At 38.2% G+C, this 14,071-nt stretch overlaps 2 protein-coding genes across 2 annotated transcripts in view; one reads left to right on the top strand and one right to left on the bottom strand.

Annotated features, from left to right (window-relative positions):
• Su(H) (recombining binding protein suppressor of hairless) overlaps positions 1–12,520 on the top strand; it is a 53,951-nt gene extending 41,431 nt beyond the window's left edge. The window contains exon 5 of the mRNA XM_065222271.1: positions 11,457–12,520. Within this exon, the coding sequence (XP_065078343.1) occupies positions 11,457–11,741 (285 nt within the window). The 3' untranslated portion in view covers positions 11,742–12,520. The remainder of the gene's footprint in view (positions 1–11,456) is intronic.
• On the bottom strand, positions 18–1,394 carry LOC135701600 (uncharacterized). Its single transcript, XM_065222446.1, has 2 exons — positions 861–1,394; positions 18–575 (listed from the first exon to the last, which is right to left on the bottom strand). The coding sequence occupies exons 1-2, from the start codon at positions 1,229–1,231 to the stop codon at positions 122–124; spliced, it is 825 nt and encodes a 274-aa protein (XP_065078518.1). The 5' UTR covers positions 1,232–1,394; the 3' UTR covers positions 18–121.
• Positions 12,521–14,071: the final 1,551 nt, after the last annotated feature.

Here is a 14,071-nt window from a genome sequence, read left to right as displayed (position 1 = left end):
GTAACAAAAACGTTTGCTTTAAGTTGACTAATAAGAGAGAAATTGATTTATTTGCAACTGGAAGAGGTAACTTGATATTACTGGATACTTTTCGTGATACTCGTGGTTCATTTTCAACAATCTATTCTTTGCTCTTACTCCTAGATGACTTCTTGCTTTTCTTCTTACCTCCGGTAACCCCGCCACCACCACTTTGATTGCCATCGTCCTCTTCGGTTGATTTGGATTTGGATTTGGATTTCCTCCGTACGGGCTTGCGCCCCTTCTTGGAGCTGCCGCTGCCACTGTCAATACTTTTCTGGTTCAGATCGGCCAGCATCTTGGTCGGTGCAATCTGCTGCTGGGAGTTGGTCTTCTGGATGGGCGGTTTCGGTACCACCCGGGTGTAGAGGTCGTAGTTGAAATCCAGACAGACTTTACCGTTGCAAAACTCCTCCAGACACTCGTTGCAGGTGAAAATGCGTGACTCGATAATGCCGGACTTGTTCTTTACCTTGCGCACCGATGACGATAGTTGATTCTCACGTTTATCACGTTGCTCGGTTTTGATTTGCAGCTTTCCCAATTCAACCAATCTGGGCAGGCACGAGTTTTGCGTGGAATGGGTGTGTGAAAGAAGAGTTTGCATTATCATAATTGTGTGAAAAGTTGATGGTTGCATATAATTCATACGGTAGTGCAATGGAAATCAAAAAGCATTATTGCTGTGATGCACTTATCTATGGTAGGTATATAGCATGCGAACTGCATAACAGTTGCATGTTAAGTTCAATGAACTGTGCACCTCTAAATTAGAACAATGCACTGTCAAACGACATGCTCATGTCACCAATAAAACTAAGGAAAATAAAAACACTCACTTGCTGAAATACTCCTCCTCGATCTTCGTTTTCGGTCGTTGAGGTGTCAACATTTTCCAATCGATAGACACACTACACAACTCCATAATGACCAGGTTCCGCATTTCCGACGGTATGGGATCCATGTAGATGTACAGCTTGTCCCGGTCGCCTCCATTTTTCAGCAGCATTTTTAGCTCCTTTTTGGGCATTTTGTAGCTCGAATCCTTGTCCTTGAAGCGAATTTCGTCGGACCGCACCTTTACCGGTCGGATCTTGTAATCCGGAACTTTTTCGTACATTTTCTTAAACTCTTCCCGGGTGGTGGCCGTTGCCCGGGAGAGGTCAAGTATGGGAACCACTTCTTTTTTCTTCCCGAATAAATCATCCATTTTTCTGCGCTTTTATTAACTTTGGAATCACTCACAGTTACGCAGTGGGAAAATGGAGGAACAATTCTTGTTCTCTTGCTCTGCTCTGTAAATTATAACTATGCGGTAAATGAAGCTTCGGCGGCGATGAAGACACCAATTTTTTTTTCTCACGTTAACTTACTCTCGCAGGGGAGGAAAAAACGGTGGAAACAATCGACAATCGTTGTTTGAGGAAATTAAATATTCATAAGAGAACTTAGATCTAGTAACAACTACTCCATGCAATGGTGGCTGGTGGTAACGACGTTGACTGCGCTAATACTACGTCTCGAGGAAACACTCTCCGGCGGCGATAGTAGGCAGATAGATACCAAGGCAGCATTGTTGATGCGCCAAGTAGCTAGCTGCCGCTGCCGTCGTTGGTTGTTCCGATGTTATCGATTTAATAATGGGAAAACCTGTTGCTATAGTAGTGAGTGTGTGGCATCCAAATAAGTTTATTATCAATGACGTGGCCGGGGGGAATGACATGCCGCTTTCTTCTTCCTCGAGGTTTGATGGTTTCGGAGGTAACAAAGGAAAGCTCCTCTGGAGGTTGCAAGCGGAATTAATGATTGAGCTTTAATTGTGGGAAAAACTATACAGTTCAGCGTACTAATTACCGCTCACTGGATCCAAAATATGTAATTTTTAACGTCTTAACCCGGTGTCCGTGGGGCTGGGAGATGGGACGTTTGCCATATGAATATTTGGCATTCGTTCGTTCAAACGTTCCTATGTGAAACGTGGTATCACACGCTGTTTCCGAAATGGCGGAATAATCAACTTTCATGTACATTGGGTTTTTACTTCGCCAAAAGTTAGTTTGGGTCCTCACATTCCTGTCGCGAGACATTTGAATTATTCAATTTTATCATAAATGTCTATACAAATAATAGGTTATGACAGAATATTTTTAAACCTATCGATTTAGAAATGTTAGTACCCAATTTAACATTTGTGAAAAAAAAATCGGATGTACCTGAAAGTTGATTAATCCGTCACTTCGGACACGGTGTGTATCATGTGCGTGACAGGATACCTGGGTACCAATTTTGGGGTTCAGATTGATGTTAAACCATTTACATATGTATCGCTTTGAAATTTTTTAACATATTGTAATATTAAAAAATTAAAAATATGTTGAAACTGAAAAAAAAAAATGGTTTTTAGAGGCTAAATCCTGACGCGGTACCCAGTGACCAGTTATTACGAAGTTTTGACTACCTATATTTTTTATTAAGTCAAATAATGGTCTACATAGTTGTCGGTAGAGATATTATCCAAAATTTGACACACATTCGGTTTGTAATTGATCGGCAATTATCACTAGAACAGGGATTTGAAGTCCCGCAAAATGTGGCGGTCTCTGATTGCTAGTTTTGAAACATTTCAAAATTACAAAATTAGCCGCATCGGTTGACCATTGTTCGTCCTGCTTTTCTTTGTGGTTTTCCTTCTTTTTTTTCCTTGATTTGTTTTCCGTCGATCTTGTTTTCCGTGCTGAGCACCAATGCTACCGACGCCAGGAAGGCAGCTCTCCCCTACCTATTGACCCATCAACGCATGAACCGGGGACCAACGGCTTTACTTCCCTTCCGAAGGAAGGCGTGATCAGAGATGTTATGCCTCAGAACATCCCGGCGACGCCGAATGGGATTGAACCCAGGCCTGCTGGAGTGAGAGGTAATCACGCTTACCACTATACCACCGGCGCTGCTCTTTGTGGTTTTCCTACATCGTAAATAAATACATGGGAAAGGTTTTTCAGATTTTATTTTATATAAATTGCTGAGATAATTTCTTTACCATTTTACTATACATGTTTTATGAGTTATGAATTTTCAAAGTACATGATGTCCGAGAAATCCAAAAACTTCAACTAAAGTCTCCCCCAAAATGGGCCATCCCAATTGTTTTGAATTTTTCACACCCTTTACCTGTGGACGAAATTTCATGTTGTTATGTTCAAAACCACGATGAATATTTTATGTAGAAGTATGTATGTTCTTTTAAATCGGGAAGATTTTGGAATTCAAATGTTTAGTTTTCAATTAATTATAACAAGCACCGCATGGGATGATTTTTGCCGAAGGAAAATCAATTATGAACTTTTGCACAACTAAATTCCCTAAACTATTGGACCTATTGAATTCCTCCTAAAAGTTTCTTTCGAGTTCTCTGGGTGTCAACATGTTCCAGACGTTAAATCCAACTACTCTAGGAAGTGTCATCCGACTACGCCAGAATACTTTTTTTTTCAAATTTCCCCGATGAGACCTCCGGAAGTTTCTCCTGATTTTCTTTAGAAGATTCTTCAGACATCCCTCGGATTTTATTTTTTTTACTTTCTCCGGAAGATTCTTCCAATTTATCCTGATAGTTTATTTTATATATTGCTCTAAAAGAATCTTAAGGCCACTCCTGGAAATTTATTTTAGTTTTCTTGGAATGTTTCCCTTAACTTTCTTCCATCTTTCCGCATAAGGCCGTTCGCAATGCTGAGTTTCACAATTGTTTCAAAGTTCTCGACAGTTCTGAAATTTGAAACTATCGAAAATGAAACTGCAACACGATCAGCGCAACGCGCAGTCTTAAACGCTATTTGCTATTCAACAACACATATGTGGTAACAAGTTTGAACTACAAGAAGAGGTCCCGGACGACTTTGCTGACGAAACATGTAAAAGAGGTATGATTAATTATGAAGATCGCTGATCACCTCATGGTCTTTGAAACAATTTTGGAGCAACCTGGTATCGTGGGTGAATATCTGGCAGACGTGATTTGAATTGTTGTGTAGTTGAAGATCTTCAGAATTATACTAAATGAACCTGAAGATATGAGATCATCCTGAAAAGTTGTTGGAGATCTCTGATCACCTGAAGCTCTTTGGAATATTTTCTGAGTTGCCTGGTATTATGAGAGAATATCTGGGAGATGTGATTTGAATTGTTGAATAGTTTGAAATCTTCATCAGTACTATTCTGATCAATTTGATGTATTGAAAAAGTATCCTAAAACACATGGAATACTTTCTGAGCTGCCTGATATCATATGAGAGAATATCTGAGAGATGTGATTTAGATTGTTCGATAGTTGGATATTTTCAGAATGATACCTGATCAACCTGAAGTCTTGAAAAAAAATATATAAAGGACTTAATGGAGATCTTAGAACACTTGAAGATTATTGGAATTATTTCTGAGCAGCCTGGTATCATATTAGAGAATATCTTCTAAATGTAAAAGACGCAATCGCTTTCATGAAATTCTGTGAAGATCCATGGATTTCCATGAAGTTCAATAACAGGCATGGAAAATCATTTGCCTCTAACTTTTTTCATCTACAGCATTCCGCAAAATGATATACAGAGCTTTTGTAGGTTTTGTTATTAGCTACAACTTTTGTTCATAACTCAAATCTGTATCTCTTATGCAACACGAACTAGAGCGGGCAGAACTTATGTAGTGGCTTCTGTTCGCTCTGGTTCGTCATGCATAAGAGATACGAATTTGGCTTGTTAACAAAAGTTGTTGCTAATAACAAAACCTACAAAAGCTTTATACATCATTTCGCGGAATGCTGTTCAAGAAAAAAGCTAGAGGCAAATGAATGTAAATAAATGCACGAAATGAATGCAAATGATTTTCCATGCCTGTTCAATAATATACTATGAAATTTCCAGAACTACTACGGTGTTCCCCTATCTTTTATGAAATACCTTTCACTTCTTGGAAACAACTGAACTTCAATGATCAAGTACAAATTCCACACAGTTTACTGTCCTCTATGAAGCCCTCCGATTTTTGTGAAGCTCTTCGTTATTTAAATGAAATTCTCCTCAATATATTCAAACATGTCAGATGTTCCCAAAACTCCTGTAAATTTCCCAAATTTCTTTTAAATTCCCTCAACTATTATGAAGTTCTCTGAAAAATTACGAGAAACATTAATAAATTTATCCAAAAACATTTTGAAATAGACTTCCATTCGTGTTTCAAACCGAATAGTCGAGCAGTTGCAAATCTGGTGTAACATAGAGCTCGAATAATGAAACTGCATCTCAGCAGTGTAAGGGGTGCGTTTCTGTTCTAGTTTAAAATTGAAACAGACCATATAAATAACAACAGCATTGCGAACGGCCTAAGATTGTTGCAGTTTTATTATGATGTTTTTTTACGACTTCCACCTGCAAGTGCGAGTCCTGCAACTTCTTCTGGGAGTTGATTCTGAGTTTTTCTTGACTTGATCTTGAAGTTCGATGGCCAATTCAAACGATTTATCTTGAACGCTTCTTTCCAAGTTCCCCAGAGGTCCTGCTGACATGCCCCGGAAATGTCTGTTAACTTCTTCTGGAACTTTCTCTCTTCCGTCTTGGATGTCGGGGTCAGCTTTATCTAGAAGTTTCTTCTAACTTTCTTCGGAAGTTTTTTTCTGAGTGATCTGGAAGCTCTTTCCAACCTCTCCAAAAAGTTTTTTTTTTATATCTTTATTAAGGAGACTTTCAGCCCTGGGCTGGTTCGTCTCCAACCCAAAAAGTTTCCATCATCATCCTTTCGAAATTTCTTTTAATTTATTGATAGTTCTTCAGAGTTATTTTCCCGGGAATATTTGATTTTTTTTTTCCGAAAATGCTTTAGCATGCTTTTTTCAACTCTTTGCTCTCTAAATCGAAATAACTTCCACTGAACATGTTGAAACTAGTGGAAATAGATTCTCTGAGCAATGCTTTTTTTTAATAACGTTATTTTTGTACCTGTTTTGCCCGGGAAATCCGAAAACTTCAACTAAAATTTTCCGGAAAAATTAACCACCGCGAATGTTTTGAATTTTGTTTTCGTTCATGTGATACATAAATCTTCCTGTGCCAATTACCTATGGGCAAAATTTCATAAAATACTGAGACCCTTCGGCCCAAACCTGTTCGATAATAACAGAAATTCCCAGTGTTCTCACTCTCACGTGACGAAACTACATAGCCAATTCGATCAACCCAATTTTGAGTTCAGTTTACTCATAAGTTCAGGAACTCAGCGATGAGTAAATTTGCCTCATGCTTTACTGTGGAAAAACATCAAAAGTCTATCGAAAAATGTTTGCATGGACCTTGGACTGGACTGAGTTTCAAGGATACAGCAATTTTAACGAAATAAGAGTACACTGGAGTCGCTTTTTACGAGCCGCGTAAAAAAAAAACTACCGAGATTTTGATTTTTCACATGCTTAAATATTTTTTATAAATCGGATATTGATGTCATTCTTAATTATACCATGCTATGGTCCATATAGACATATTTTAAAAATTTCTGTATTTACACCAAAAATTGTGTTTGAACCGGATAATGTGATTGGAATCAAGTTGATAGGTTGTATCGTTGTCGAGAAATCGTTAAAAACGTACCGCGTAAATTGCGACTCAGCGGCACTAACCGTGTAAAAAAAAAACGCGTTAAAAAAGACTTCAGTGTATATAGAATAAATACTAAGAATGATACCAAGGTATTACAGGGCTAGCGACAAAGGAGTTTTTACTACAACTCCAATGCGATTGTTAAAAGATTCCTTTGTTTATGGATTTCTCAGTCCAAACGTTCAGTTTTGCATTGCCCGACGTTTCTCTATTTTATGATGGCCTCTTTTAGTGCTAAAACAGTCTACCGACATACAGGCAACCTAATAAGTTACTAATATGACTGATCTACACGGTAGCTTCTTGAAAAAAAAAAAAATGTTAGAAGAATTTCAAAGTGATGGTGACAGGGGAAATTTATGGATAGCTCTGAGTAAAATTTGTAGGTGGTTCTGCGGGAGATTCCATGATAATTGTGAGGAAGATTTCTGGTAAAATTTTAATGAATACTCCAAATAAGTTCTGACAAAAATTCCAAGAGAGGTTTCACTGAAATTTCGAGAAGTACTTTGAGGTTCTGTAGTACTCTGAGGGGGCGACTCCGGCGTTGTGGTGAGAATACATACCTCTCACAGTCACAAGTCACGAGTTCAAATCTCACCCCCAGACAAGTCACGAATGACCCAAGAGCGTTAAAGTAACTATAATTTAAAAAATGAAGTACTCTAAGGTTATTGAATTTTAAGGATATTAACAAGTTGGTTTATCAGAGAATTCCAAGAAAATTCGGCGAGGAATATCAAGGGAATCATATTTGATAATACAATTACCAATGACTTCTGAGAAGAGATAACATTCAATGAGTATCTTAGGGTGAACTGCATAATTTTCTTTGAAAGTATACTACAGGGGAATATCTGAGAGATTCTCATGTTCATATTAGGATAATTATGAAGAAAATAAAACTCTCTAAAAAGGGACCCCCGTAACGTGAATAGATCATCTTATCGTGGTATGTTACGGGATGTAAAATCTACCATCGATCCCTAGATCCCTACTCCAAATTAAATAGGGTAACAGAATTTTTCAGTAATCGAAAGATTACATCTTAGTCCTTGTTACTTGTTATGCCTTGTTAATAGTGATAAGTCCTCGGGTTGCATCACTAAGGATGATCTTGAAACTAAGAAAAAATGGGTTAGTCTTCATCTATGTGATTCCTAATCTTCTATTTGTTGTTCCCTAGTTTGAAGTTGTTAATACTAGAGGTCATTATCGGTGTCATTGCTTAATTTTGTTGCTAAGGAATCCAATTTTGACTGACATAGGAGTGCGCCTTTGGAGGGTGCCCTCACTCTTCGAAGAGTATAAATGGCGGGTGTTTTCAATTAGAATCGATAACTTGCGATGAAGTCCAGAATGACAACTGTATCAAAACCGAATACTTCATCGTTTCTCAATAGTGATTCGACATGCACTAAACTAAGGACACGAGAGGGACATACTAAAATAGATAAAATTACTGGTCGCAATGGTTTAATGTCCCGAAAAGAGGAAACCTAAGAGGGATGATTCAATAGAAATGTCACCCCCCTGGTGAGAAATGTTGAAAGGGGTTATTTTTTTTTCTGAATATCCCAAGTAACCTTCAAGCCCGCTAGCTTTATATTGGTTGTATATTGACCTTATATCGCATAAAGGGCTATTAACTGGTTTGTTGGTTACTTGGGATATGCTCCCTTTGTCCATTTTGCTCTTTTTAAGATGATTTTATTGATCTTTTGGGTTATAATGGGTGTCCCACATCAAATTGCATCATGGAAAAAACGCTGTAGAAAATGACCTAGTTGACCGATCCTTTTCAAACTTTCAGACAATAAAATATAACCCATTAGTAAGCTTTTGGCATATTTATTTCATTCAACTTCAATGCCATAACTGTACTTCGCACCTTACGCTTAAATCCACTCGTTAGGTTCTGTACAACATCTGACTGCAGCTTCTTCTGTACGGAATCCCACTTTTTCTTCATATCTTCCTCAGATTTGACCTCCTTGGCATGCTTCCGTAGTGCCTGCTTCACAATAGCCCAGTATTTTTCGATAGGTCTTAGTTCCGGTGCGTTTGGGGGGGGGTTCATGTCCTTGGGTACGAAAGTGACCCCGTTGGCTTCGTACCGTTCCAGGACAACATTTGAATAGTGGCACGAAGCTAGATCCAGCCAGAAGATCTTAGGGCCCTCGTGTTGCTTCAACGCTTCTGTAGACACCCCTTGAGGTAGATCTGACCGTTTACAGTCCCGGTAGTCACGAACGGTGCACTCCGTTTGCCACATGAGCAGATCGCTTGCCAAATTATGTATTTCTTGGCAAACTTTGAATGTTTCTGCTTCCTTACTTCCTCCGGAACATCAAACTTGTGCTGGGCGGTGAAGAACAGTAGCCCCGGAAGCTGCCGGAAGTTAACCTTGACGTAAGTCTCATCATCCATGATGAGGAAGTGAGGCTTCGTCAGCATCTGGGTGTACAGTTTCCAAGCCCGTGACTTTCCCACCGTATTTTGCTGGTCGTCACGATTTGGAGCCTTCTGCACTTTGTACGTATGCAGTCCCTCCTGGTCCTTGGCTCTCTAAACGAACGACTTGGACAGATTCAACTTTTTGGCCACATCCCTGACCGAAGTATTCGGATTCCGATAAAACGCTTTCACGACACGCTTGTGATCCTGATCACTAATAGAACATCCATTCTGACCGCATTTCTCCTTCCGTTCGATGCTCAGAGTTTCGTAGTAACGTTTAATCACACGACTTACCGTTGACTGCACGATTCCGAGTTGTTTTCCGATGCCCCGATGAGAGAGTTGAGGATTTTCCAGGTAATTGCGCAGAATCAATTCGCAACGTTGTTTTTCGGGTGATGCCATTTTTTTTTCAACTTTCGAAAAACTGACAGCGATAAAAATACAGTGTAAACAATACACTCTAAACTAATTTTACCCAAATTTGCAAGAGAAAATACCTAATGGGTAATCTTGCACAGCGTTTTTTTTTTTCCTTGATGCTATTTGATGTGGGACACCCTTTAGCTCAATTTTTTTAAATTGACCAGAACGGGAAAAAAAAACCTGGATTTTTAAAATGGAAGTTCAGTTAAGATGGTTTAGATCTTGATATGAGCATTATTGTCAAGTTGTAGAATCTCAAATAATTCTTTAGTTCAGGTTTTTACCATTAATCCCAAGTCAAGGATATCGAAATTTCTTCTAAAGCTTAGATCAAGCCAGGCATGAACAATCATTTACATTCATTTCGTACATTCATTTGTCTCTAACTTTTTTATGAAAAGAATTCCGTAAAATTGTGTATGAAGTTTTTGTAGGCTTTGATGTAAGCTACAACTTTTGTATGAAACTGCAAAAGAGATATAGATTTGAGTTACTGATAAAAATTGTAGAACATAGCAAAACCTACATGAGCTTTAAACATTATTTTACGGAATTCTGCTAATGAAAAAATCTAGAGGTAGTTAGTTGTAAATGAATGCACGTTAGACTGATGCAAAATTTGACTTTTTCGCTCCACAGTGCTTAAATGGTTTCAAATCGGGTCCTGATTTGCCTCCCAAAGTTACAACTCATTTGGTTAGAAACAGACTTCGCACAAGCCATTTGAAGTTTACATGTAAATTACTATGGGAAATCTCAACTTTTTGTTCAGTGCCTTCTAGTCTGTTTTCCATATTAAGCTGCGAAACAGTTCAATAGCTATTCTTATAGAAAATTTTCTCAGCTTCAACTTTACTGAAGATCGTTTCTATGTAAAACGAGACTGGAAAAAGTTATTAATTATTTAAGAGATTGGTAAACTTATGACATGATCAAGCAGCTAGAACGTAGGCAACACTGTATTTTGCAGTGTGACATAATAGCCATGATTTTTGTGTCCTATTCAACGCCCCAGAAACACCAATGTTGCCTGCTGAGCAGTTGATTGAGCATGATCATAAGACATCAGCGCATTGAACCATTGATAACTTTCGATCCTTGCATTTAATCAAAAAGTGGTCTTCAGCAAAGTTGTACAACTGAAATTTTTTTAAGCAGACCGATATGGTGAATTATTAGATAGACATGAACAAAAATCTTGGTTTTACCATACTAATTCCCATACAAACTTCAAATGGTTTGTGCCATCTCAGTTTCTCACCAAATGGGTTCAAATTTTGAGAGGTTAGTCAGGATCCGATTTGGAATCTTTTAAATATTGTGGAGCGAATATTTCAAATTTTGCATCACTCTAATGCACGTGCATTTCACCAAAATGTGCAGTATATTGGGATTTTATCTAAATTTATATTTTTCCCATTCACAAATGGATAATGCCTACCTACATGGGGACTGGCTCGGTGTAGTGGTTAGCATCCATACCTCTTTCGCTAAAGGTGACTAGTTCAAGTCTCATCTCTGGAGAAGTTACGAATGACCTGAAATGTGTTAAAGTGACCATGATTGAAAAAAAAAATACTTACATGTTAACTCATTTCACATCAATTACAAATTATAATTTTTTGGAAAATTTAAACTGCGCAGAATTGGGCCGTAGATGCCCTGAATTATGGCACTTTACGGTAACTAGATTGGCGAAAAGTACATTCTACTAATGCACTGAAAGTTTTGTATTTTATGACTGCATTATGAACTGAACCCATCACTCCAATCTTTAGTCGTTAACCCTGACACTCGTCTTAGTATTAATACTGTTAGGCTCAATAGCTTCAGAACCGATTATGAACCTATTCAATCGAACATCTATTTACCCGTAACTAAACCGCTTCCCCTCCTCCCATCCAGGTGCGCCAGCCCACGCAAGTGCCTATCTCGCTGGTACGAAACGACGGTATCATCTACGCCACCGGATTGACCTTCACGTATACGCCGGAACCGGGCCCACGGCAGCCCTGCTCAAGTGCAGAGGACGTTCTGCGACGGAACAACAGTGCAAATAACAATAGCAACAACAACAACAGCAACACTGGCAGCGGTACTACAGCGGCGGTTGCCGGGCCCGTTTCCGCCGGATCACTACCGCCGATCTCGGATGTGACCTGGAGCACGCATGGTGGTGGAATTCCGTAAGATAATCCGTAAATAGCTTTCCAAGTAACAAGAGGAGGGTAACAACCTATTTATTGTTTTATACTTTTGGTCGAGTCGAGATCCGGTTCGGATGTGCGAATTACCTATCTTATACATATTTGCTAATTTATATACAGTATTTTTACGAACACATACACGCGAACATACCGAATGAGTAACACAAAACAGTGAGTAATCTCAAATTTTTTATTCCTAAAAAAAAAACTACTAAAGTCGCGAATGCAAGAAGGAAAGTGTAGGCCAATGAACAAATTTCTATATATTGAATGTGTGCACGTGCAGGAAAATAAACAAACACGTTCAAGTATATTTTTCCTAAGAATTTTTCTCTCGCTCAACCGGAGAAAAAAACCTGTAGACTATCATTACCTACTCTATTTTTAAAGGGAAGTCGTATTTTGACAGAAATTTTTTGTAAGAGAATTACTATTTTTAAGATGAGAGATTACGTGATTGATCACACAGACAGACATTGAAAACAAGTGATATATGCAGGTTTTAAAGAATAAAATGAGAAAAAAACAAAGTATTTAAAATTAAAGCCGTCGGAAACAAAGTGACTATTATTTTTTGTTTGAGAAGGAACAATCTGACAACGAACATTTTTTCTATAAAGGTAGCGCAACTATACTAAGAAAGACACACTTTTACCGTTCAGATAATTGTTCTTTTTAAGATTAAAGAAAAAAGACAACCAACCGAGAAAAAAAAGTCTAAGCATTTTAAACTGGGAATAAAATTGCCAAAGAAGTAGACAACAGCTATTTTTTATGTGCACCGAAAGAATTTTTCTGTTTTGTGACATCTATCAACCTCCTAGCCTAGCCATCGCACTTTTAGTTCATTCTTTTCATCCATCTAGGTAAAACTCTGTTAGAACGTTTTACAATCGCTGAAAGTCGTCGTATCGTCGGTTATGAAAGAGTGAGGCAATTTGCAATCAAGCGAGGCAGGTGTCGGGCAAGGTTCAGGTTGTTCTTTTTCCATTCGTGATCTCAATAACGATTTTCCCATCATTGTAACGATGATATTGCATTTCTTATTAGCCGAGCTGCGCTGGTGCTGTTTTACTGCCGCGTTATTGTTTTCGATATTTCAGTGTGCTTCTTGTGTTGTGTTCAGCCTTGCTTCTGCTTCTGTTCTGACGCTGATTAGTGTTTCGTTATTGGAAGATGTATATTAGTTAATTACGCAAAACTGCTTAGCGCATCAGGTAATGATGTAAGTATTAAGGTTTCCCTTAAAGGCTACCGACAACAGTAATGTTTTTTTAAATCGCACGTAAGGCTAGTCAATCATGTAGTACCGAAATACGTTGGTTTAATTTCCTAATAAATATCCTAATAATAATAATGCAATGATTTAGAAAAGCTAGGGTTGGTTTGGTTTGGTTGAAGAATTTGTAGTATTGTTAGATGATTCTTTGGGGGGAAAGTTACAAATAGTTTCGAACTGACTGAGGCACTATAGCGAATTGGGGAAGTTTGGATCCTCGTTCGGGACATTAGTTGGTGAAGCTAGAAGAAATGTAAGGTGGGGCAAGATGGATCACGGGCATGATGGATCAGCTAGTACATTTATTAATTTGATTGTATGCATTGAGCTTGTTGATGTTGAAATCAAGTAGATGACCCATTTACCCCGTTTCCTATCTTTCCCATACTTATCCTATGGTGAACTAGAGGGAAATAAACCGTGTACTGCTCGGGGAAGCACGAAGCTATCCCAGAAAAATGTACACAGAGAACTCCCGGAGACGGTCTTGGGTTTTTTTTTCTAAGTTGCCCTTAAAATTTTCTCAACCCCAATTCTGTCTATAATCAGATATCTGTTCCATATGTATAAAGCTTCTATAATAATAATTGCGATCGATGTTATGAACTGGATCGTGTCGCATGATTGTTTTAAAAATGCTAGTAAATTCACATGAGTGTTATGCCGCGGATACACTTGTATGCTAAACTATGAGCATCCTTATTTGTATAATAAAACTCAGGCCCATGGTATACATTTTATATAGTTTGTATAGTGCTCATAATTATTATACAAATAATGCAGATGCTCAAAGTATGTCACCCAAGCACAACTTTTTAAAATCAATTTCATCAAAGCTTGCTTATTTTATTATTCCTATCACAGGGCTGGTAGCAGGTCACTTTTTAGTGGCTAGGTCACCATTTTCATGTCAGTCACTAAAAAGTTACTGTTTTCACCTTAAAGTCACTAAAGTCGCTATTTATTAAAAATTTAGTCACCAAAGTTACTTTTTTACAAACAACGGTGAGAATAAAGAATTTGCCTTTAAAAAA

This window comes from Ochlerotatus camptorhynchus, unplaced genomic scaffold (assembly GCF_037179485.1).
Source record: "Ochlerotatus camptorhynchus isolate MF236.1 unplaced genomic scaffold, CSIRO-AGI_Acam_v1.1 ptg000014l, whole genome shotgun sequence".
NCBI classification, from domain to species: Eukaryota; Metazoa; Arthropoda; class Insecta; order Diptera; family Culicidae; genus Ochlerotatus; species Ochlerotatus camptorhynchus.
Note: the sequence above shows the minus strand (reverse complement) of the source record. Positions and strands in the feature narration are given on the sequence as shown.